Source organism: Schistocerca gregaria, chromosome 1 (assembly GCF_023897955.1).
Source record: "Schistocerca gregaria isolate iqSchGreg1 chromosome 1, iqSchGreg1.2, whole genome shotgun sequence".
In the NCBI taxonomy this organism is placed as follows: Eukaryota; Metazoa; Arthropoda; class Insecta; order Orthoptera; family Acrididae; genus Schistocerca; species Schistocerca gregaria.
Genome location: NC_064920.1, coordinates 989590856 through 989614256, shown reverse-complemented (window position 1 = coordinate 989614256; position 23401 = coordinate 989590856). Strand labels below are relative to the sequence as shown.

The 23401-nt window shown below is 43.5% G+C and overlaps 2 protein-coding genes across 4 annotated transcripts in view; one reads left to right on the top strand and one right to left on the bottom strand.

Moving 5' to 3' along the window:
• LOC126278107 (calaxin-like) overlaps positions 1–21526 on the bottom strand; it is a 76396-nt gene extending 54870 nt beyond the window's left edge. Inside the window, exons 1-3 of one of the 2 annotated variants that reach the window (XM_049977987.1) lie at positions 21310–21526; positions 15279–15434; positions 5589–5834 (exon numbers count right to left, since the gene is read on the bottom strand). In XM_049977987.1, the coding sequence (XP_049833944.1) occupies positions 5589–5834; positions 15279–15386 (354 nt within the window). In that variant the 5' untranslated portion in view covers positions 15387–15434; positions 21310–21526. The remainder of the gene's footprint in view (positions 1–5588; positions 5835–15278; positions 15435–21309) is intronic. The other variant, XM_049977996.1, reaches the window with a different exon arrangement.
• Positions 1–23401, top strand: part of LOC126278095 (epidermal retinol dehydrogenase 2-like) — a 348505-nt gene that overhangs the window by 159113 nt on the left and 165991 nt on the right. The window lies entirely within an intron of this gene.

Genomic DNA, 23401 nt, shown 5'->3' with positions numbered 1-23401 from the left:
CAGATAGGGTTGATAGAAGAGATAGAGAAGATCCAACGGAGAGCAGCGCGCTTCGTTACAGGATCATTTAGTAATCGCGAAAGCGTTACGGAGATGATATATAAACTCCAGTGGAAAACTCTGCAAGAGAGACACTCAGCAGCTCAGTACGGGCTTTTGTTGAAGGTTCAAATGGTTAAAATTGCTCTGAGCACTATGGGACTTAACTTCTAAGGTCATCAGTTCCCTAGAACTTAGAACTACTTGAACCTAACTAACCTAAGGACATCACACACATCCATGCCCGAGGCAGGATTCGAACCTGCCACCGTAGCGGTCGCGCGATTACGGACTGCAGCGCCCAGAACCGCACGGCCACCGCGGCCGGCTTTTGTTGAAGTTTCGAGAATATACCTTCACCGAGGAGTCAAGCAGTATATTGCTCCCTCCTACGTATATCTCGCGAAGAGACCACGAGGATAAAATCAGAGAGATTAGAGCCCACACAGAGACATGCCGACCATCTTTCTTTCCACGAACAATACGAGACTGAAATAGAATGGAGAACCGATAGAGGTACTCAAATTACCCTCCGTCACACACCGTCATGTGGCTTGCGGAGTATGGATGTAGATGTAGATGCAGATGTAGATGTAGATGCCAATGCGGACGTCAAATACATCGCTCTGTTTCCGCCTTACGACACCGAATGCGGTGTTTTCCGTGTGTCCCTCCCACCGCCACCAACAGGCATCGTATAACCTCCACTGCCTGTGCTGCCCCGGCCGCCTGCGAGTGGCTATTGTACATTGACGTCAAACATTTAAGGGGACGTATGTAAATTGGTGACAAATGCAGGAACTTTTTTGCGACCAGACAGTTCTGTAGAAAGTTACAAATACTGTCTCCAATTTTTAGAGTTTAATTCTTGTTAGAAATTATGTAAAGCCCATTGTTTAAACCAATTGGCAATGCCGTGCCGCCTTTTCGACAAGACTCTGCCCTTGTCTGAGATATTTTGTTTCCTTTGATCACATAAGACATACGCAGAGCATAGAAGGCTGTCAGTCCGTTTACGATGCGATTAATTACCATTTTTGCCAGCATCTCGTGGTCGTGCGGTAGCGTTCTCGCTTCCCGCGCCCGGGTTCCCGGGTTCGATTCCCGGCGGGGTCAGGGATTTTCTCTGCCTCGTGATGGCTGGGTGTTGTGTGATGTCCTTAGGTTAGTTAGGTTTAAGTAGTTCTAAGTTCTAGGGGACTGATGACCATAGATGTTAAGTCCCATAGTGGTCAGAGCCATTTGAACCATTTTTTAATTACCATTTATTAAAGAAATGCACACATGGTGGAAGAAGACAGATGATGTGTGTATTGCTAGTTGTGAATTTTCGATGAAGGATATCACCCAAAAAGGCATGCCAGAAGAATCAGACTAGAAGAAAAGGGCTACATGAAGAACAAAAAGACAAAAAGTTTTATTAAGATATTTGTTTCCGTCATATGGCTCTGAGCACTATGGGACTCAACATCTATGGTCAACAGTCCCCTAGAGCTTAGAACTACTTAAACCTAACTAACCTAAGGACATCACACAACACCCAGTCATAACGAGGCAGAGAAAATCCCTGACCCCGCCGGGAATCGAACCCGGGAACCCGGGCGGGGAAAGCGAGAATGTTAACGCACGACCACGAACTTCGGACGTTTACGTCATAAATGATAGTAAAATCTTTTCCGCATTTACCGCAATTTTCATTCTTCGGTGTATAAGAAACATTTTTTTACAAACTTCAGGCATGCTGCTAGTGAAAAAAGGTCCACATCTTGTCTTATAATGAAATAAGTGGTTTAGCTCCGTCACAAGTTCCACTTTGAAGTATCTTCTTTCATTTCTTGATGATGACTAGTTTCGGACCCCTGTGTCCATTTTCAAACCATCCGTATCGTAAATGTGACAAATACAGGCGATAGCCTATGCGCAAAACCTGCCCTGTAGTGATGATCAAAGCTGCAGTATGGCCGACTCTACAACAGTAAATACATCACAAAGGACAGACATTAGTGCAACATTTTTTTGCTGAACCACTGCAGATCAAAAGGTGCAATTTGCTACAGACCTTGTACACACTGTAGCACAACCTCCTGAGCTACAAAATTCTTCAACGTGCACTGCTGAGAGATTCATCAAAATTTTCGTGAAATAAAAACTGCTATTTACCTTACACATTAATTTGAAAAGAAATATGTTGCGAGTGTTTGAAGACTGATATTAAACCACGGAGACTAATATTTTTTTCTAATTACTAGTAATGACCTACCATACTTCGAAAGTTATACATAAAGTAACCTTTGAGTAAATGTTCCTCATCTGATAGTATTGGGAATCGATCTCCAAGTTTCCTCTCCTACCGTGAGGCAATATGCAAATGAACTATTTGCTGAAGTCGGAATTCTGCTACAAATTTCCCCAGTGCGATTTTTGTTCGCTTAATGACATCTGACTATGCAATACAGGCCTCTGTTGAAGATTCGTATTGGGTGATGTCAGTTGCCTCATAGAAAGTAGTGATGGATGTAAATTATTAACATCAAGTTAACCCCACCAAAATTTTTGATAACGATGTAGGACAGGGTTGGTGTGTCAATATACGTAGTATGAAATATCAGGAAAGATAATCAGATTTATTCCATTTGAGAATATAAATGTGCTTATAAATCGCATTAACGAGTTGATGCCTCTTGGATAAGGAGAAAGGAGTATAACACGAATCTAAAATTATAAAACCTAGTGATGCAGATTGGCACTTCCCTTAATTGAACGAGAGCAAAAGATTCTAGATCACGTACTTTCCATATGTATCTAATCACAGAAATAATGCGAGAGCATACTGCAATGCTCCATAGGCGAATGGCCACTCTTTTAACTTCTTTGAACTGAAAGACGGATCGTGCTTCGGTCGGAGCTGCGTACATTACCTATTCTGATCCACGACAGGGTCCCCAGCCAGCTGATGTCGTCATGTTATGCCAATCAGATGTGGTGTCTCTGCAACCATAGCTGCGCGTGTAACGACACAATCCCGCGAAATTATCTTGAGTTCCGGATAAGGTACACAGCTACTCTGCAATCGCAGTCTGGAACCGCGCTGCTGCTACGGTCACAGGTTCGAATCCTGCCTCGGGCATTGATGTGTGTGATGTCCTTAGGTTAGTTAGGTTAAGGTAGTTCTAAGTTCTAGGGGACTGATGACCTCAGACGTTAAGTCCCATAGTGCTCAGAGCCATTTGAGACATTTATTCTACTCGATAAAACATGGTATGCTGCCAAGCTACAATTTGGCATAGAATGGCATTCTATAAATTTAAGACGTAAACACAAATTAAAAAATAACTTCTGGCCTAGAGGAAGTACTAGACAAGCGCCTTATTTTTGAAAAACACTTTCACATAAGGCAGATTTGTAAAATTCTGGCCGGCCGCGGTTGTCTCGCGGTTCTAGGCGCGCAGTCCGGAACCGAGGGACTGATACGGTCGCAGGTTCGAATCCTGCCTCGGGCATGGATGTCTGTGATGTCCTTAGGATAGTTAGGTTTAAGTAGTTCTAAGTTCTAGGGGACTGATGACCACAGCAGTTGAGTCCCATAGTACTCAGAGCCATTTGAGCCATTTGTAAAATTCTGCTACAGCTGTCACTATGTTTGAAACAAAATATTTAGTTCAAAACTACTGAGCAAATTTGCCTACTTAGCCAGTTTCAAGTAAATGTTTACGTATGTTCTTACGTATATAGCATTAAGAGATCTTAGAGTGTCATAAAAGGAATAGGACATGAAAGACTACGCCAGCAGCATCGGAATTTCATAAACCGTACTAAAATGCTTCATTCCACTCTAATTGCACATTTCTATGTCCATATGCACTCTGAAGTAACTCATATTCAGCTTTTCATGTGGTTTTCGTGATACCAATTTTCTTGGAGGTCCAGTACCGTATTCTCATGTTGGTTCTTCATTATGGTATAATGTCATTTGGGCCAGAAAATGAAAATTTGCACTTGAAATTGAAAGAAGTTGAAAGTAGCCGATAGTGCGGAATAAAACACTTCGTTTCAAATAAACTAACTGCCTCAGCGAAAAAAAATAATAGAAGCAAATTTCTCTATAAAACAGACAGAAATAGCTTCATTAAGACATCAATTAGAATTGGAGAGAAGAGGAGTTTGTGGCACAACTTGACAAGAAGAAGGGACCGGTTGGTAGGACATGTTCTGAGGCATCAAGGGATCACAAATTTAGCATTGGAGGGCAGCGTGGTGGGTAAAACTCGTAGAGGGAGACCAAGAGATGAATACACTAAGCAGATTCAGAAGGATGTAGGTTGCAGTAGTTACTGGGAGACGAAGAAGCTTGCACAGGATAGAGTGGCACGGAGAGCTGCATCAAACCAGTCTCTGGACTGAAGACAACAACAACAACAAGACGTTAATGGTTGATTGCCAATAACGTGGAAATAATATAAAATCAGAAAATTGAAACTATTATCTTATTTTGGTCTTTCATGGTTATGAGAATGTATATTAATTCACTTGATGGCTCCCGGCAAATTTCATTTTACGTGGGAGCTGTAAACGAAGAGACCAGCAATATTACGAAGACACGAAACATATACACGGGTCACGTGGGGAAGGACCCCCCCCCCTCCTCTCCCCCACCATAACTCAGATTGCTCTGCGCATGCGCGAAACTGGCAGCTTGCGCGCGCCGGAAAAATTTTTTCGGGTAGCATCTGGTTACTTGCTGCTACTCCTCATACAGCAAACAGGTACGCTTCAAGTAGCCAGAAGCGGGAGGAAGGCACTGCTCATAGGCGAATTCAGCTCTCCGTATGCGCACGAGCCCCCTGGCAACTGCTCATACGAACCTAATGTCGCCCGCGACGCTTTTGTGGAGGCCGAGAGGGAAACAGCGTCCCCCTGCGTTATTCACTGTGGGGAGACATCCTGCTTACCTCGAAGTGTTCTGACGGAAATTCAGCCTGCCTGTCATGCGGCATCAAAACCTTGCCAGTGGAGACCACCCAGGCAAAGTCAACACCTCCCGGGGTGCTGGAGGTTATAAAATTCGACCTTCGGTTTAACGCGCTGCTGGCTTCCAGAATATTTGCACTTACGCAATCCAGCACATTCTCGTTGGTCACCCTTTAGCCATTTCTGTTAGCATAGCGTGATGAATCGCAAATTTGTTCACATCCATGCTGCTATTTGTCATTACTGCCCTAATTAATTATTCAAAAATGCAAAGTGGAGATTTATGTGGGCGTTGCGCTCCTAGTGCATAGTCCATACAGGATGCCACCTTGCAGTATGTGGTCTAAAAGTGTCCAGCCATATCCTTATCAAATGATTTGACAAAACAAGTGAAAAAAATCAGACTATAGACAGCACCATAATGACATCATCTGTAAAATTCAGTTCAGTGACCTCTGAAACAGTAAAAGTTACATTAGCTTACATGTACACATGTATTTTCTCAAACCTCCACCCCCCATCCCTTAATGTGACTGGACCGCGTAGTTCCCGCAGTGTAAGTGAGCATGGTGTAGTCGCACCTTGAAGCAGAGCTGTATGCGCTCCTCGAAGGAGCCTCGAAGCAGCAGGGAGAGGCCCACCACCCAGGACTCCATGGTGATCCTGCGCGCATTCTCGCGGTCTAGCAGGTCACACACGCGGATCGTCAGCAGCTCGTCCGTCATACCCAGGAGGGAGTAGAGCACCTCGGCAGCGCGCTCGTAGCCCAGAGGACCGCCGGCGCGCTCCAGCTTGAAATGCATCACCAGCAGCGACTCCACCTCGTCCTGCCCGGCCAAACGGCAGTTCATAAGTGCCAACGAAACATCTCCATGTCAGCTTTACCATTGCTTTTGTTGAACAAATTTCTTGGCACCTGATTCAATGCGTATGAGCTTTACAGCTGGGAGAAACATGAACAACAACGTGCTCAATTTTGACACTCACATTAGCATTTCAGTATTTAAATCTTGCGATTTTGTTTCATACACCTATACACTGATCAACCAGAATATTACAGCCACCTATCTAATAGGCGGCATGTCCACCTTCGGCAAGGATAATAGCTGCGACGCATCATGGTACAGAAGCAATGACGGTTTGGTATATCGCTGGAGGGAGTTCACACCACATGTGCGCACACAAATCCCCTAATTCGCGTAGATTCCAGGGAGAGGGGCGGTGAGCTATGATGCCACGTGCCAATCACATCCCAAATGTATTCGATCGGGTTTAGGTCTGCGAGTTTGAGGGTTAGCGCATCAATTAGAACTCTCCACCATGTTCCTCGAACCACTCCATCACACACGTGACCTTGTGACATGGCGCATTATGCTGTGGAAATATGCCACTGCAATAAGGAAATACACCACTGGCCATTAAAATTGCTACACCACGAAGATTACGTGTTACAGACGCGAAATTTAACCATTAGGAAGAAGATGCTGTGATATGCAAATGATTAGTTTTTCAGAGCATTCACACAAGGTTGGCGCCGGTGGCGATACCTACAACGTGCTGACATGAGGAAAGTTTCCAACCGATTTCTCATACACAAACAGCAGTTGACCGGCGTTGCCTGGTGAAACATTGTTGTGATGCCTCGTGTAAGGAGGAGAAATGCGTACCATCACGTTTCCGACTTTCATAAAGGTCAGATTGTAGCCTATCGCAATTGCGGTTTATCGTATCGCGACACTGCTGCTCGCGTTGGTCGACAACCAATGACTGTTAGCAGAATATGGAATCGTTGGGTTCAGGAGGGTAATACGGAACGCAGTGCTGGATCGCAACGGCCTCGTATCACTAGCAATCGAGATGACAGGCATCTTATCCGCATGGCTGTAACGGATCGTGCAGCCACGTCTCGATCCTGAGTTAACAGATGGGGATGTTTGTAAGACAACTACTATCTGTACGAACAGTTCGACGACGTTTGCAGCAGCATGGACGATCAGCTCTGAGACCATGGCTGCGGTTACCCTTGACGCTGTGCCACAGACAGGAGCGCCTGCGATGGTGTACTCAAAGATGAACCTGAGTTCACGAATGGCAAAACGTCATTTTTTCGGATGAATCCAGGTTCTGTTTGGAGCATCATGATGGTCGCATCCGAGTTTGGTGACATCGCGGTGAACGCACGTTGGAAGCGTGTATTCGTCATCGCCATACTGGTGTATCACCCGGTGTGATGGTATGGGGTGCCATTGGTTACACGTCTCGGTCACCTCTTGTTTACATTGGCGGCACTTTGAACAGTGGACGTTACATTTCAGATGTGTTACGACCCGTGGCTCTACTCTTCATTCGATCCCTGCGAAACCCTACATTTCAGAGGGATAATGCACGACGGCATGTTGCAGGTCCTGTACGGGCCTTTCTGGATACAGAAAATGTTCGACTGCTGCTCTGGCCAGCACATTCTCGAGATCTCTCACCAATTGAAAACGTCTGGTCAATGGTGGCCGAGCAACTGGCTCGTCATAATACGCCAGTCACTTCTCTTGATACCGAGCGAGGTGGGGCAGTGGTTAGCACACTGGACTCGCATTCGGGAGGACGACGGTTCAATCCCGTCTCCGGCCATCCTGATTTAGGTTTTCCGTGATTTCCCTAAATCGTTTCAGGCCAATGCCGGGATGGTTCCTTTGAAAGGGCACGGCCGATTTCCTTCCCGATCCTTCCCTAACCCGAGCTTGCGCTCCGTCTCTAATGACCTCGTTGTCGACGGGACGTTAAACACTAACCACCACCACCACCACCACTACTCTTGATGAGCTGTGGTATCGTGTTGAAGCTGCATGGGCAGCTGTACCTGTACACGCCATCCAAGCTCTGTTTGACTCAATGCCCAGGCGTATCAAGGCCGTTATTATGGCCAGAGTTGGTTGTTCTGGGTACTGATTTCTCAGGATCCATGCACCCAAACTGCTTGAAAATGTAATAACGTGTCAGTTCTAGTATAACACATTTGTCCAATGAATACCCGTTTATCATCTGCAGTTCTTCTTGGTGTAGTAATTTTAATGGCCAGTAGTGTACGATCGTCATCGAAGGGTGTCATGGTTTGCAGGCAGTGCACGGTACTCCTTGGCCATCATGGTGCCTAGCACCAGCTCCAACGAACCCATGGATGCCATTGTGAAAGTTCCCTAGAGCATAATGGAGCCACTGCTAGCTTGTCTCCGTCCCGCAGTACAGGTGTCAAGGAGCTGTCCCCCTAGAAGACGACAGATTAGCGCCCTCCCATCAGCATGATGAAGGTATCGGTATTCATCAGTTCCTGCAACTCTCCGCCACTGCGCCGACGTCCAGTGCCAAAGGCCACGTGCCCGTTTTAATTGTAGTTGACGATGTGGTGTTCACATTGGCACACGCATGGGTCGTTGGCTGCGCACGCCCATCGTTCGGAGTGTCTGGCGCACTGTTCGTTCAGGCACACTTGTATTCTACCCAGCATTAATGTCCGATGTTACTTCGCGAAATTTCGTGACCTGCCCTCCTTTGCCAGTCTGCACAGCCTTCGAAGTCGACATCTGTAATGAGGGGTGCTGCCCATCCCCACGAGGTCTGGTGGACTTGGTTCCGCCTTGGGTTCAAGACACTCACCACAGTACACCTCGAGCACCTGACAAATCACGCAATTTCCAAAATGTCCATGCCGAGCCTCCGGGCCATCAGAATCCACATTCATTCAAACTCAGTTAGATCGCGCGCCCACCCCATTTTACACACGGGCAGCAAGCAACGTGTCTGTGTTTGACTAGCAGTCATTCCTCGCCACGTAACGCTGCTATCGCGTGGACGGCATTTATATCGGTAGTAGGTCGGTGGGCATAATGTGCTGGCTGATCAGTGTATGTTTGTTGAGTGTTTATATACTCCTGTAATCATTTTCAATAACTTATGGGAATGCAGCCGGGTGACGTGGTCGACCACCACCGATACGTGTGTGAGAAAAGTAATCTGTTCGATTTTTCATCTAAAAAAACTTTTTACTTTTCTGAAATAACAACATTGCCCCCCTTCAGAGTAAACGCCTTCGGAAGGTATATACCGGTGGATTCGTTGCTCCCAGTCTTGGTTCAAATGGCTCTGAGCACTATGGGACTTAACATCTGAGGTCATCAGTCCCCTAGAACTTAGAACTACTTAAACCTAACTAACCTAAGGACATCACACACATCCATGCCCGAGGCAGGATTCGAACCTGCGACCGTAGCGGTCGCGCGTTTCCAGACTGATGCACTAGAACCGCTCGGCCACAGCTGCCGGCCCAGTATTGGTAGCAGTGCCTGTAACACGTTGGCCGCATTCATATGACTGTCCTCCAGAGTCCTTTTAAGTCATTTTTCAACTTCAGGAAAAGGAAAAAGGTCACAAGCACTCAGGTCAGGTGAATAAGGGGCCTGTGCAACAGGAATGCCATTTGGGATCAAAAATTTCTTGATGGAAGTGGCCATGTGACATGATGCGTTGCCATGATACATCATCCAATTGTCTGCAGTGTCCCGTTTCAATTAGTTCACCCGTCTGCCTGAGCCTTTCAGAGACATCTTTGTAAAACGCTCGGTTGACAGTTTGGCCAGGAGGAACAAAGTCTTTATAAGCACGATACCCCTACTGTGAGAAAGGCAAACCATCATTGTTCTTATCTTTGATTTGCTCATTCGAGCTTTTTTTCGGCCGTGGAGAAGTCTGTGTGCCACTCTTCAATTCGCCACTTTGTCTTAGAATCGTACTCGAAAACCCAAGTTCATCGGCTGTGATCACACGACTGAACCATCGTGGCCATTGGCAATTCTCTCAAGATGGTCAACGGACACGTTTCTTTGGAGGTTCTTCGGCTCAATTTTGACGGTTTTCGGTACCACTTTGGCACAAACCTTTCGCATGTGCAATACTACGGTCGAAATTTAACGTACTTTGAAAATGTTCAACAGGTGACACATCATCCTATCTGTTAAATGTCAGTCCGATCTCACAACATCACACACATGTTCGACAGCTTCGCCAGTTTTTGAAATTAAAAATCTCTCTGAGAGAGGCTCATCTTCAACGAGTTCTGGGCCTTTCTAAAAAGATTTGTCTAGCGAAAAAACTTGTGCTCTTGGTAACGAAAGTTCCCCTAAGGCCTGTTTCAACTTCTGAAAAGTCAACTCGCGGAGTCCCCAAGTTTAATACAAAACTTCATTGCATGACGGTGCTCTAAATTCCGCTCTTCTATTTTCAGAAGACACAACAAAAACAGAACTTCACTTATGGCGCTCAAAAATCGTCGTGGCTGTACGGAGCTGAAACTCGGACTGATCATCTAGAAGGAATGAACACACAGGTCTACACAAGTAGAACAAAGCGTTACCAGTTTTGTCACACACATCGTATTTCGACAGGTGCACACTATGTCATTTTCAAAGCAAAACTGCAGCAAGTAAGCGATGTGTAAATAAATTTAAAAACTCGCTTTGCAGAGAAATCCCGGAAAGATACCACACACTGTAAACACCAGCGCCACCACAAGAGAGAAAGATGACCCAGCAGAATTTATCGATAGCGTAAATTACTAAACAACGGGTGATGTAGCATTAAGTCTGTCCCCATGTTTTTGATTATAGGGAGAGTAGGGTTCCATGCGGAACTGAAACAAAAAGGTTACTTGCTAACTTAATTTAATCTGCTACCTATGCCAATAGCTGAAACTGCATGCCAGAATCTCCATGTTGTTATATTCCCTAGAACGATCAGTGCAATATTCTGCAATATTATGTTTTCTCGGATGTTGTGAGCCTGTGTGACACTTATACTCAGTGCACCGGTCCCCCAAGTTCCTGATAGACTGTCTAATGACGTGCTACAACTGCAAGGAACAAGACAGACAGCCGCCTTAAGCAGTCCAAGATCATCCTTAACAGTAGCTAAAGGACCCTAATCTTAGAAGGCCAGAAAACACATTTCACATCATAATATTTCCACAAAATACGTCCAAGCTTGATGGAGATGCTCTCTGCTTAAGGCAGAGAGGCCGTAGGCATTCTTGCAAAATCGGTATTATTATTACTCACCCCGTGCCCGGTTGATCGACAGCGCCTGAGTTGTCTTTCACTATATCAATTCTGATAGAAAGTGACCTCAGGATGGGTTAACTCAGCTAGCAAACTCTCAGGGAGTTACTGTGAGACGAGGTACATCTTCACGCTGAGATGGATGGTGACAACTACGAGCCTGTGGATAAGTTAGTGTGAGTATCCTTCTTATAAATAGCATGTCCCAAAGTTCCATCCACCTTCCTTCTGTCCAACACGTCGAGGGAGGGGAAGCAGCCATCCTTTCCCACCTCCATCGTGAAACGAATTTTAGGTTGGATTGAACTGAGGTGTTCTAAAACGCAGTTCATGTTCTCACTGCTATGAGGCCAAGCAATAAAAGTATCGCCTACATAGTTTTCAAAGCACGTTCCTCTAAGCCGTACATAAACAAATATGCAGTAATAGATGACAACGACCCTCCCATCGCAACTCCATCTGCCTGCTCATTGAGCAGGTCATTGAATAAAAGGTAAGTGGAAGTCAACATATTACGAAATTAATTCGTTAATTCACCATCAAACTTAACCACAATCAATGGTAACAAATTAAGCAGAGGAACACGAATGAAGAAATAGACCACATCAAAACTTACTAGAATATCAGTCATCCAAAAGCATTCCTTCTAATCGACGTAAGAAATCAGCCGATTTCTTAATGCTATGTGCACACCGATCAGTTAGTGGGCTCAACGGAGTAGAAAGGTGCTCTGTTACAAAATATGTCGGACGACCAATGTTACCCTCAACCTAAGAGGAACCTCTTCGTTGTGGATATTCAGAAGGCCATGTAACCTAGGGGAAGTAGCACAATAAATATTAAAACTCTTGCTAGTCTCGTGCGACAAGAAACTTTCTTGAGGTGGCTGTTAGTCTTTCTTTCAACGCTCCTTGTGGGGTCAACAACGATCCTGCGACTTGTTGCAGTTTTGCCTTGAAAATGACAGGGTCTGCATCTGTCCAGATATCAGCGGTTGTCGATAACGTCACTCGGTTGCATTCCCGTAGGTTATTTGAACATAGAATACCCCGGGAAGAACTGACGTCTCGCATTCTGATAACAACTTTATTGTGTACCTATGCTATGTTTTTATGTTCCCCTTTCTATCATTTCTCCCGTCTTCTGGAGAGCGATTAAATGTCTGCGTGTGATGCTGCAAAAAGCCTTGCTTCTTGGCTACTGGTTCTTCAGACTTTTGTGTAGATTTTGGATGGAGCTATGGTCGGTCAAAGAGACAGTAGTGATCACTGCACATCTGTTGTGTAGGTTGGTACAGGCAGCTGACGCGTATTTTCTGTGACCATTTCTGGCGTTACCTGTGGACTCCGGTCCGGTAGCTTGGAGCCCCACTGTACCCTGGGGCTATGGTAAGTGAAGATGTTCTTTCAGGGCATCTCTAATAGGAAACTGAATTGTGTGAGACTTAGCCCAAAGTTCTAATGCGTTTCTTACCGGTGTAACCATTATAAATCATACAGTATAGTTCATTTCAGTTAAGGAGTCGATTAATATTTATTAACATTCAGATTCTTTGTCCTACTGCAAGTTAGAGAATGAACTGTTACATCTGTAATACACAACCTCATAATATCCACTTTGATAACACTGACTCTAACTATATATTCTGAAGTGACAAAACAAGTGGGATGGCAATTGCACATATAAAGATAGTATCCGTTAGGACAGTGCCACGAAGTGCGGTGAAACGTAACGTTTATGGGCTATGGCAGCAGACGACCGACGCAAGTGTCTTTCCTAAAAGGATGACATCATTCGCAGCATCTCTCTTGGGCCATGGACCATATCGGTTGGATCTTAGATGACTCGAAAACCGTGGCCTCGTCGGATGAGTACAGATTCCATTTGGTGGGAGCTGATGGCAGGGTTCGAGTGTGGCGCACACCCACGAAGCCATGGACGCAAGATGCAACAAGGCACAGTGCAAGCTGGTGGTGGCTCCATAATGGTGTGGGCTGTGTTTACATGGAACGGACTGGATGTTCCGCTACTTGGAGACCATTTGTAGCTATGCATGAACCTCACGTTCCCAAACAACAATGGAGTTCTTTTGGATGACAATGTGCCACGTCGCCGGGCCACAGTTGTTCGAGACTGGTTTGGAAAATATTCTGGACGTTTAGAGCTAATGGCTTGGCCATCCAGACCGTCCGACATGCATCCCATTGCACATTTATGGGACATCGAGTTCGTATGCAAAATTCTGTACCAGCAACGCTTTTACAATTTTGGACGGCTATAGAGGCAGCATCGCTCAATATTTCTGCAGGGGACTTCCAAACAGTTGTTGAGTCCATGCCAAGCTCAATTGCTGCACTCTGCCGTGGAAAAGGAGATCCAACACGATACTGGGAGGTATTCCGTGACTTTTGTCACTTCAGTGTATGTTAGGAGAGGCTAAAGCTAAATGTCATTTACTCTGTAACAGTGGCAGAAACGTTGATTGATCCACATTGTTTGCTCGACACATTGTGTAGCACTGTAGTACGGATGACTGTGGCTGATGACGATGCATAGTACTGTGTTGTTACGGATGACATGGAAATTTCATGTGAAATCTGTCGTTCCTGAAGAACACCCGGAGCGCCGCTATGCTGAATTTCACTGTCATCTGACGTATGACCTCCAACGCCAACCTATACTGCACTGCTCGTAACACAACGAGGGTCTAAACACCTTTGTAATTGTTCCGAGTGATCAAAAAGTTAGTATAAATATGAAAACTTAATAAACTACGGAATAATGCAGATAGAGAGGTAAAAATTGACACACATGCTTGGAATGACATGGGGTTTTATTAGAACCAAAAAAACAAAGTTCACAAAATGTCCGACAGATGGCGCTGGACAGCAAGACGTACGCCGATATGTTACCGAATCGCATCATCCGCAGCGTGGCTGATAAACACCTGCTGGAACGTACGATGTTTATGCATGATGGCGCTCCACCCCATATTGCTAGACGCGTGAAAGATCTCTTGCGCGCGTCGTTTGGTGATGATCGTGTATTCAGCCGCTACTATCGTCAGGCTTGGCCTCCCAGGTCCCCAGACCTCAGTCCGTGCGATTATTGGCTTCGGGGTTACCTGAAGTCACAAGTGTATCGTGATCGACCGACGTCTCTAGGGATGCTGAAAGACAACAAAAAAATGGCTCTGAGCACTATGGGACTTAACATCTATGGTCATCAGTCCCTTAGAACTTAGAACTACTTAAACCTAACTAACCGAAGGACATCACACAACACCCAGCCATTACGAGGCAGAGAAAGAAAGACAACATCCGACGCCAATGCCGCACATGCTTTACAGTGCTGTTCACAACATTATTCCTCGACTACAGCTATTGTTGAGGAATGATGGTGGACATATAGAGAATTTCCTGCAAAGAACTTCATCTTTGCTTTGTCTTACTTTGTCATGCTAATTATTACTATTCTGATCAGATGAAGCGCCACCTGTCAGACAATTTTTGAACCTTTGTATTTTTTTGGTTCTAATAAAACCCCATGTCATTCCAAGCATGTGTGTCAATTTGTACCTCTCTCTCTCTACATTATTCCGTGATTTATTCAGTTTTCAAATTTATACTGACTTTTTGAGGCGGCTGCGGTGGCCGAGCGGTTCTAGGCGCTCAGTCTGGAACCATGCGACTGCTACGGTCGCAGGTTCGAATCCCGCCTCGGGCATGGATGTGTGTGATGTCCTTAGGTTAGTTAGGTTTAAGTAGTTTTAAGTTCCAGGGGACTGATGACCATAAATGTTAAGTCCCATAGTGCTCAGAGCCATTTGAACCATTTGACTTATTGATCACCCGGTAGTTTACCACGTTGACTCCCTTAGGGAACATATTCAGATGACGAAATTCTTTTACGAATTATTGCCGAGGAAATTATAATTTCCGTGCGTCTTCGCGGACTAATGTGGGTACGGAACGGGCGACGTGCCGTCCTTAAACCGCAGTAATCGGCAGCGGCTGCCTGGGTCAGCGTCAACACCGTAAATTGAGAGTCCATTAGTGGCAGCTACATGAAGGCCAGAAGTCAATAAACAGAAGCAGCTGTTCAGAAACTGAGAGCTGTTCTTCCCAGCGCTCATTAGAAAAAAGCGCCAGTGGCAGTTAGCAGACGGACCTTGCTGAAGCGCGTGGTGTGCACCAGCTTCTTGATGAGGTCCGAGTAGCGCCTCTTGAAGCGCGCCTCCTCCTCCGGAGTGAGTGGCAGGTTCAGGGTGTCCGGCATGCCGTCGTCTCAGACAACAGCTACTCCGAAGAGTAAACGCAGTCGAACCTGAAACACAAGCACTGCTTATTGACACAACATATTTGATGAGACAGAAAAATAAATGTTATCGTAACATCTCCAACATTTATTTTTCATTACTACTAAAGAGCATCGCGGAGTGGCGCCATCGTGTCACGGACTGAGCGGCCCCTCCCGCCGGAGGTTCGAGTCCTGCCTCGGGTATGGGGTTGTGTGTGTGTGTGTGTGTGTGTGTTGTTCCTAGCATAAGTTAGTTTAGGTAGTGCGTAAGATTAGGGACCGATGGCCTTGAAACGTCCCCTTAGAAAAATTAATGAATTACTGTGCTGATAAACTCCTTACGTTATTTGATTTTCAAACAGCTCAGCAGAACTGAGCGTACTCAGACATTTCTTTCGTTACTTATTCTGATCAACACTAAACTGCCACACAATATTTTTAGCCCAATGAATTCTGACTTTCAATAATCTCTACAAAAGAATGGTCATGACTGACAATACCTATACCTTTCATGAATCACTTACATCACAAAAATTTTCATTACTCGAACTACTACAATACAGCGAGCGCCAATACTGCCAGCTAAATAAAAGATTCTAACTACTGAAGGCACTAACTACTGATAGGCATAGTTAGCAAATGAAAGATTTTGATAGAGAACAAACGTATTTACCTTAATAATATTCGAAAGTCATTATATATATATATATATATATATATATATATATATATATATATATATATATATATATATATATATACTCTCTCTGATGGACACACGTCCAGATCATCCGCTCTCAAAACTCCGCCATCACACTCCCCACATCCACCACTGCTGGCGGCTCACCTCCAACTGCGCAACGCTACGCTCTGTTAACAGCCAACTGCCCAACACTACAATAGCAGGACGTTACTGATATCCGGCAGTTCTCCCGTGTTTTTATGGAACAATCAGTACGCCGGGAAAGCTATAAACATCACACTACAATAGCAAATTCCATCATTGCCAACCAGCCACAGATTGCACACAGCACAGTCAGTGATTTTCATACAGTGCGCTACGTGGCGTTACCAACATGAAAACCTAAACAGCCTACTTACAACCTCAGCAGTTTGGTCCCTTAGGAATACACACAAATTTGAACATTTTTGAACTACTAAAGATGATATGATAAGAGATTATGAAATGGTAAGATAGTTTGAGTTGATATGCGATTATGACAACGTCGGAATTTAGGTGGGCGTCAAGATCATATGTGGTTTGTGGTGTGATTGCGTTCAGGCACTAAACTCTTGATCTATCAGCAGCCTCATAAACAGAAAACAACAAAACGTTAAATTTCTTTGACCCCGCAATATACAGACAAAAGAACCAACACCAATTGCCCATATTCATAAAAGTAACCACCACCAGCACAGCCACTTAGAAACATTCTAATCATCCGATTGCACACAAACTAGCTGATTTCCAATATATGCTACACAGACTGAACAAAACTCCACTCACTGAAAGCAACTATAACAACGAGTTACAGGCAATCAGACAAATAGCTGTAGGGAATGGATATGATACAAACACTATAGATAAACTGAACCACAAAATTATAACAAAATTTAAAAAAAGACGCCCAACACACAAAAGTCTTCTCACCAACTTACACACACACAAATGAGCACAAATGAACAAGAAACACCCGCAACAACAAAGAAATGCCTCACTCTCACAGCAACAAATCAGCCCACAGAATAGGCGACATACTCAAAAAACAAGGGCTAAAAATAGGTGCAGGACAGACAACTCAACACAGAGGAAACTAAGGACAACCAACACAAGCACAGACGAACACAACACAGCTGATATTTACCAACTAACGTGTCAGGACTGCAGATCAGCTTACATAGAACAGAAAAGCAGAAACTGTAATACCAGATACACAGAACACAGAAGAGTATTAAAAAGTAACAGCTGTCATTCCACATTTACTGAACACCTTATGGACAATAAACATAGCCCAACAGACATCAACACTGATTTGAAAATTCTCAAATGCAACAACAGCCCCCCACAAAACTAATAATTGAAGAAAATTATCAAATACAAAAATCCATAGGTGAAGGAAAGCAAGTAATAAATGAATTCACAGCTCTCTGCAATGGAACTCTGCTCTCTGCCCACAAAGAATGACTAGATAACACCAACCTAACATACATACACACACATAAAAACTAAAAATAAATAAATATGTGCTCCCTCTTCCCCTCCTTCTCTTTTCACACACACACACACACACACACACACACACACACACACACACACACACACACACACACCTCTGAGAGATTCAAAACAACCGCCAATGACATCTTCAACTGTTCCACTGTCCGCTATCATGTTTCTACAGCTGGTAAACAGTGACAGTGGCAACTAAATACACAGCACTTGACAGTGAAGAAGACGACGAAAAAAGAATACGTAAGTGAAACATAATGTAAATAAATACACACACACACACACACACACACACACACACACACACACACACAACCTTTCACATAAATTATTAATTTCAGTCATACCCATAACAGTTTAGAAATTGTAATTTTTGAGTAAATATTTTACCTACATTAAGTTGTATGTAGTTACAAATGACAAACTGTAAAGAAAAACAGACACTGTAAAAACGTAATACAGCAGGCAAACCACACCACGTAGTAATAAGGTATGAATACACAATTTTATGTGCTCTTCAGAAATCTGTAATTACGATTTAGGAACTAATATTTACATGTATTTAAACAGTTAAGAACTTTCCTTGTGTTTAACAGCTATTATAATGAAGAACCCACTGATGGTGCTAAAACTGCAGTGAAACATATCTGGGACAGAAACACAAAACTGTGTTTTGCTGAAGGCGGATCCCACCCAAGAACATATGTTATAGGGAAAACCTGTTGGAGACTAGATTAACTTTTCTGGATGACCACTTAATAATAGTGAATGACAAAATCACTCTTCAACACACACAAATTTTCTTGCCAGTATTGACTCTTCCTGGTGGGATGATTCGTTGGTTGATTGATTGATTGATTTGGGGAGGGGACCAAACAGTAAGATCATCGGTCCCATTGGATTGGGGAGGGAAGGGGAAGGAAATCTGCCGTGCCCTTTCAAAGGAATCTTCCCGGTATTTGCCTGATGCTATTTAGGGAAATCACGGAACACCTACATCAGGGTGGCCGAACGCAGGTTTGAACCGTCGTCCTCCCGAATGCTAGTACAGTGTGCTAATCACTGCGCCACCTCGCTCGGTAGCTAAACCTTAAAACATCTGACACATTCGTCTCATTGTCATTTACAACATCGAGCAAGTCCTGTGGAAATGACAAACCTTCTGGTCAAAAAAACAAGCAAGCAATTTCAGTGTTACATTACACCATCCTCAGGCCTCTTCACCAACGTGAATTGGGAGGAATCCAGTCTCTTTTGCAGTCATAACAGGAACCAATATTAAATAACCGGTGTCCGTAGAAATATGGTTTACACGACACTGTCTCTTCGTTCATCAACCGACGACTGTCAGAACAACGTCCAAACCAGAACCAATGTTGATATTGGACGTTCTGCTTTAATATTGTCCTGACAGTCGTCGGTTGATGAACGAAGGAATAGTGTCGTGTAAACCAGATATCTACTGCATTGGTTACATAATATCGACTCCTCTTACGACTGCACACGAGATTGAATTCCTTCAAATTCCCGCTGGTGAAGGGGTCTGAAGTTAGTGTAATGAAACACCGAAACTTGTTGCGTAAATTAATTAAATGTGAAAAGGAACGACTGCAGGTGTTACATTCTTTTATTTAAGAAACATGATAGGCTGAAAGTCACAAAGTTAATAAAAGTGGTGATAAGAAGAGTGTAAGCCCATCTGCAGAACCGTCTCTCTCTCTCTCTCTCTCTCTCTCTCTCTCTCTCTCTCACCTCAATGTACAATATACGTGCAAAAGGTGAACGCTACACCAAATGAAAACTGCGGAGAAATAATGGGATAATTATTACAGTGCTACATATTAGAGACAATTTTCTTTTCATAACACAGGAAAGAGACAATGGTTAGTTCATATTATTATTATTTTTTTATAATGCTTAGTAATATCGTTATAATTTTTGTGTTTTCTTTTGTAATATAACTTGTCTTTACGAATTTTATATGTTACGAAGAAAGGAAAAGCTTTTTAATTTTAGTATCAGCCAAATTAAAATTCTTTCGCCTTGGGAACTTCGTTTATAGATACGTTAGAGGAAAGTGTTCTTGATGAGCAGAATATGTTAAACAAACATGTTACGAGTAGTTTGCTTGTCAGCTTCGTTCGGTTGCTAAGAAAGAAGGAATGACAAATATATTTTATCCTTTTTCAGACAAATATTGCAGCTGCAAATTATAAAAGCATTAGTTCCGTCGTGGTGCGCTTTTGGAAAATAGCGATCTACAGGTTTTTATAGGAAGGGAAGAGACTATTATGAAATACAGTAGTTTGTTGGAGCTGCCCGTATCCCATAGCTCCAGATACAATAATCTCAAAACCGCCATGCTCCTGACTTTACTACGGTATCATAAATAAACGGACTTAGCTGCATAAAGACAGATTAGTTGTGGTACTAGGGCTTGGCTTGAAGTGAGTGAAAGAAGTGAGAGCTCCAGATGGCGAATACTTTAGAAAAATAAACAACTGTTTTTCGGGCGAGTAGGGTGATGAATGTCATTCATTTTAGCATAGTTTACAGTCTGCGTTTGGCACACTGAAAAGAGTGGGTCGAGGCCATATAGTGGAACTTTCCTTATTCTCAATTTTCACTTTACACACTGCAGATATAGCGAAATAATTCTAAATAAATCATATTTATTAATGGGCAAAGGAAAACTTGGGATTGCAAAAAATTTTCAGAAAAGGAGTGTAGGGCGCACACGAGAACTTCGAATATAAAATTAGATATTCTTACTATTTTACAGCTGTTTTACACGTGCTGGGGAGATATTGATGGCAAACAAAAGGAAACCAGAAATTTCCGCCATCTTGCACACGTTATAAATGACGCATTTCTACAATTATTTCATCGCTTCAAAGTTTCTATAGGAAAACAAACTTAGTTTTCGTTCATAAAAGGTCGTTTCTCATGACACAGTTTAGAAGCAAACTTCGCGTAACACAACAGTTTGCTAAATATTGGCGAGGATAGCTGATCCTGTCCGATGGAATCTATTTTAACGCAGTCTTCTCGGGATGTGATTTATTATTCTCACTCTATAACAGCAGTTTTGAAGCGTTTTGATAAAATCCTTTATCTGACGGTAAAAATACGCATGACAGGGTGTGCATTTACGGAGAATTACTTTAAAACTGCACTATGGCTATCCCAAATTGTCCTGTACCTTCAATGAAAGTATTAATGAGCGCATTACAATGAGCATTATTTCGACTTATTTCCAGTGTAAGTAACGTAAAAACTGAAAATTTAAAAAAAAAGTTTCCGCATAGGGACTCGACCCCACGATTCGGATTACCGTTCGGTGCTCTGTCTCCGCTGCGCCACTCGCTGCTTGGAAACTACGCCAGCATCATGCTCCAACCGACCACACAACAAATGCTGTTGCTTCTAAAAGCTGGGCCATCAGGACCGCCTATTCTGGTCATTTCCATTTCTGCCCAAGCCCCGAATATAACATAAATTTTGGCGGAAGCGTTGAACGCGAGTATGTGCGGTCCCTTTGTGAAACTCAATATTTCCTACAAACAGCGCTTTCTTGGATCCTCGTCTAGAAAGTCCGCCATGCAACATCGTCACACGAAATTGCACATACACGTAGTGAAATTACAAAGCGATTAGAGAGACTACACGTACCTGCTGGCATGTATATTTTGAGTTAAGGGTGTCTGCTCGACGGCCTGTCGTTGGCTTTTTGTAAATACAAAACCACAGAAACGCATAATATGCTATGCAGTCACGTACGAAATACTGATACTGGTATTCACAGAGATTTGTTGACATGTATTACACTCCGTGCAGCTGCGCGTAAATACTGCACTTTGTTTACTCTAAAATAGTGACACAGTTAGACAAAGATTTTACAGATGTGAAACTTACATGGAACCTTACAGGGAGGCGACTTAAAAGATTATCGCAGGAAAGGCAGAATACGAACATCTATGGAGTGAGCGTAAAGAGACAAACATACATTCCTTCTAAACGTCACATGACTATGGGACGGCGGTAAGTTTGTACGTGGTCTGCAGATTTCGAATGTCTTTACAATGGGAATTCAGACTGATCTGTACAAAAGCATAACACGTACTGTAAATGTTGTTTTAGGCAGTCTTATCAATTTGTATTCGACATCAGAAATAAACTTGGCTTAAAGCCTTGAAGAGATGAACGCAAGGGCATTTCGCTTCTTTGCAACAAGTGTCGCAGATCAAACGTCGCTCATTTTTGTGACTAGGAAAGAAGGGATAACTAGCGGTATTTTTTTTTGTTTTGTACTGCTCTTTATAGTATTTATCTTGAATTACGCTGCTGTCGGATTGCGAAATGACGGTCTTAGCACGCCAAAGTGCGTGTCCCGAAAAATGTCATACTGTATTTGGAGCGATTATTTACGTGATACGGAAACAGGAACGTTTTCGAGTTGTTGCTTTAAACTTCGTTCACTCCTTCCTGAAAAATATTTCCGTAACGTTACGAAAAGTGTCGTAATGATCACTTAATATGAACAGGGAACATTCAGCTAATAGTTATTAGTAAAAATCGTTTTATTTTCGCCTCCTTTATCACAAAGCAAACCATTTCTTGTAATGAAATAAAACCCGAGCGGTCGCCTTTACTGCTTCGGCTATCCGTACACGAATCACGGCCAGGCCAAACTTGTACATGTCTTCGTGTGTCACAACGTGCACCCGTACGCCGTGTATATTCCTGTCCAGGAAAGACATGTTTACTGAGAGTCGTGGGACTGGTATTGGTGAACAAATACGAAATAGCACTCCCTTTGTTATTAAGTAGTACGATGCAATGGTTCTTCAGACATGTATGCACGTACAGCCTATAGTGATTCATATTCGCAGTTAATACATTTCCTCTATTTCTTGACGGCTGTGCCGGCCGCGGTGGTCTCGCGGTTCTGGGCGCGCAGTCCGGAGCCGTGCGACTGCTACAGTCGCAGGTTCGAATCCTACCTCGGGCATGGATGTATGTGATGTCCTTAGGTTAATTAGGCTTAATTAGTTCTAAGTTCTAGGGGACTGATGACCACAGCTGTCAAGTCCCTTAGTGCTCAGAGCCATTTGAACCATTTGACGGCTGTAGTCGTTCAGTGCCTGCTCCTTCGGACGTGAATGTGTAATTATTGTTTCATTCATGGTCAATAACAGTCACCGTAGAGTCTAACCTAACATATTCACGAAAAGAGGAGCTGTAGGAAGACGTCAACATTACAAAATAAAGAATAAATATGGAGGGATTCTTGTTAAAGATAGAGACACAAGATATAGGGAAACAGGTAGATGAGACAAATGATGGAGGAATTAATAATCAAGTTTCGGAGAGAGGCAGACAAGTGTGTACAGTCTGTACTACTCAGCTACTGTTTAATTGTTAAAATGTGAATGACGCAAGGGGCAGTGTAACACAGGGGTGCAGAAAAAAAACGCAAAAATATTCAACAGACTCGGAAGAACCTGTTTAATGGACTGAGAGCACTTCTAGACCCAACTAAGGAAAAATATCCACCTCACCCGTAATACACAGTCCGATATATATCTACTATATGAGATAGTATTTATCAGTCACCATGGTGTATTAATACTATCAGTTTTGTGTTACTGACTGCTTTTTGTTTTTGTATCTTGGTTCCATCACCAGATGAATCAATTCTGTACTACCATACACCAACAAAATAAAAAAAAGGAAAGAGATACAACTGTCGCAGGTGTAGATT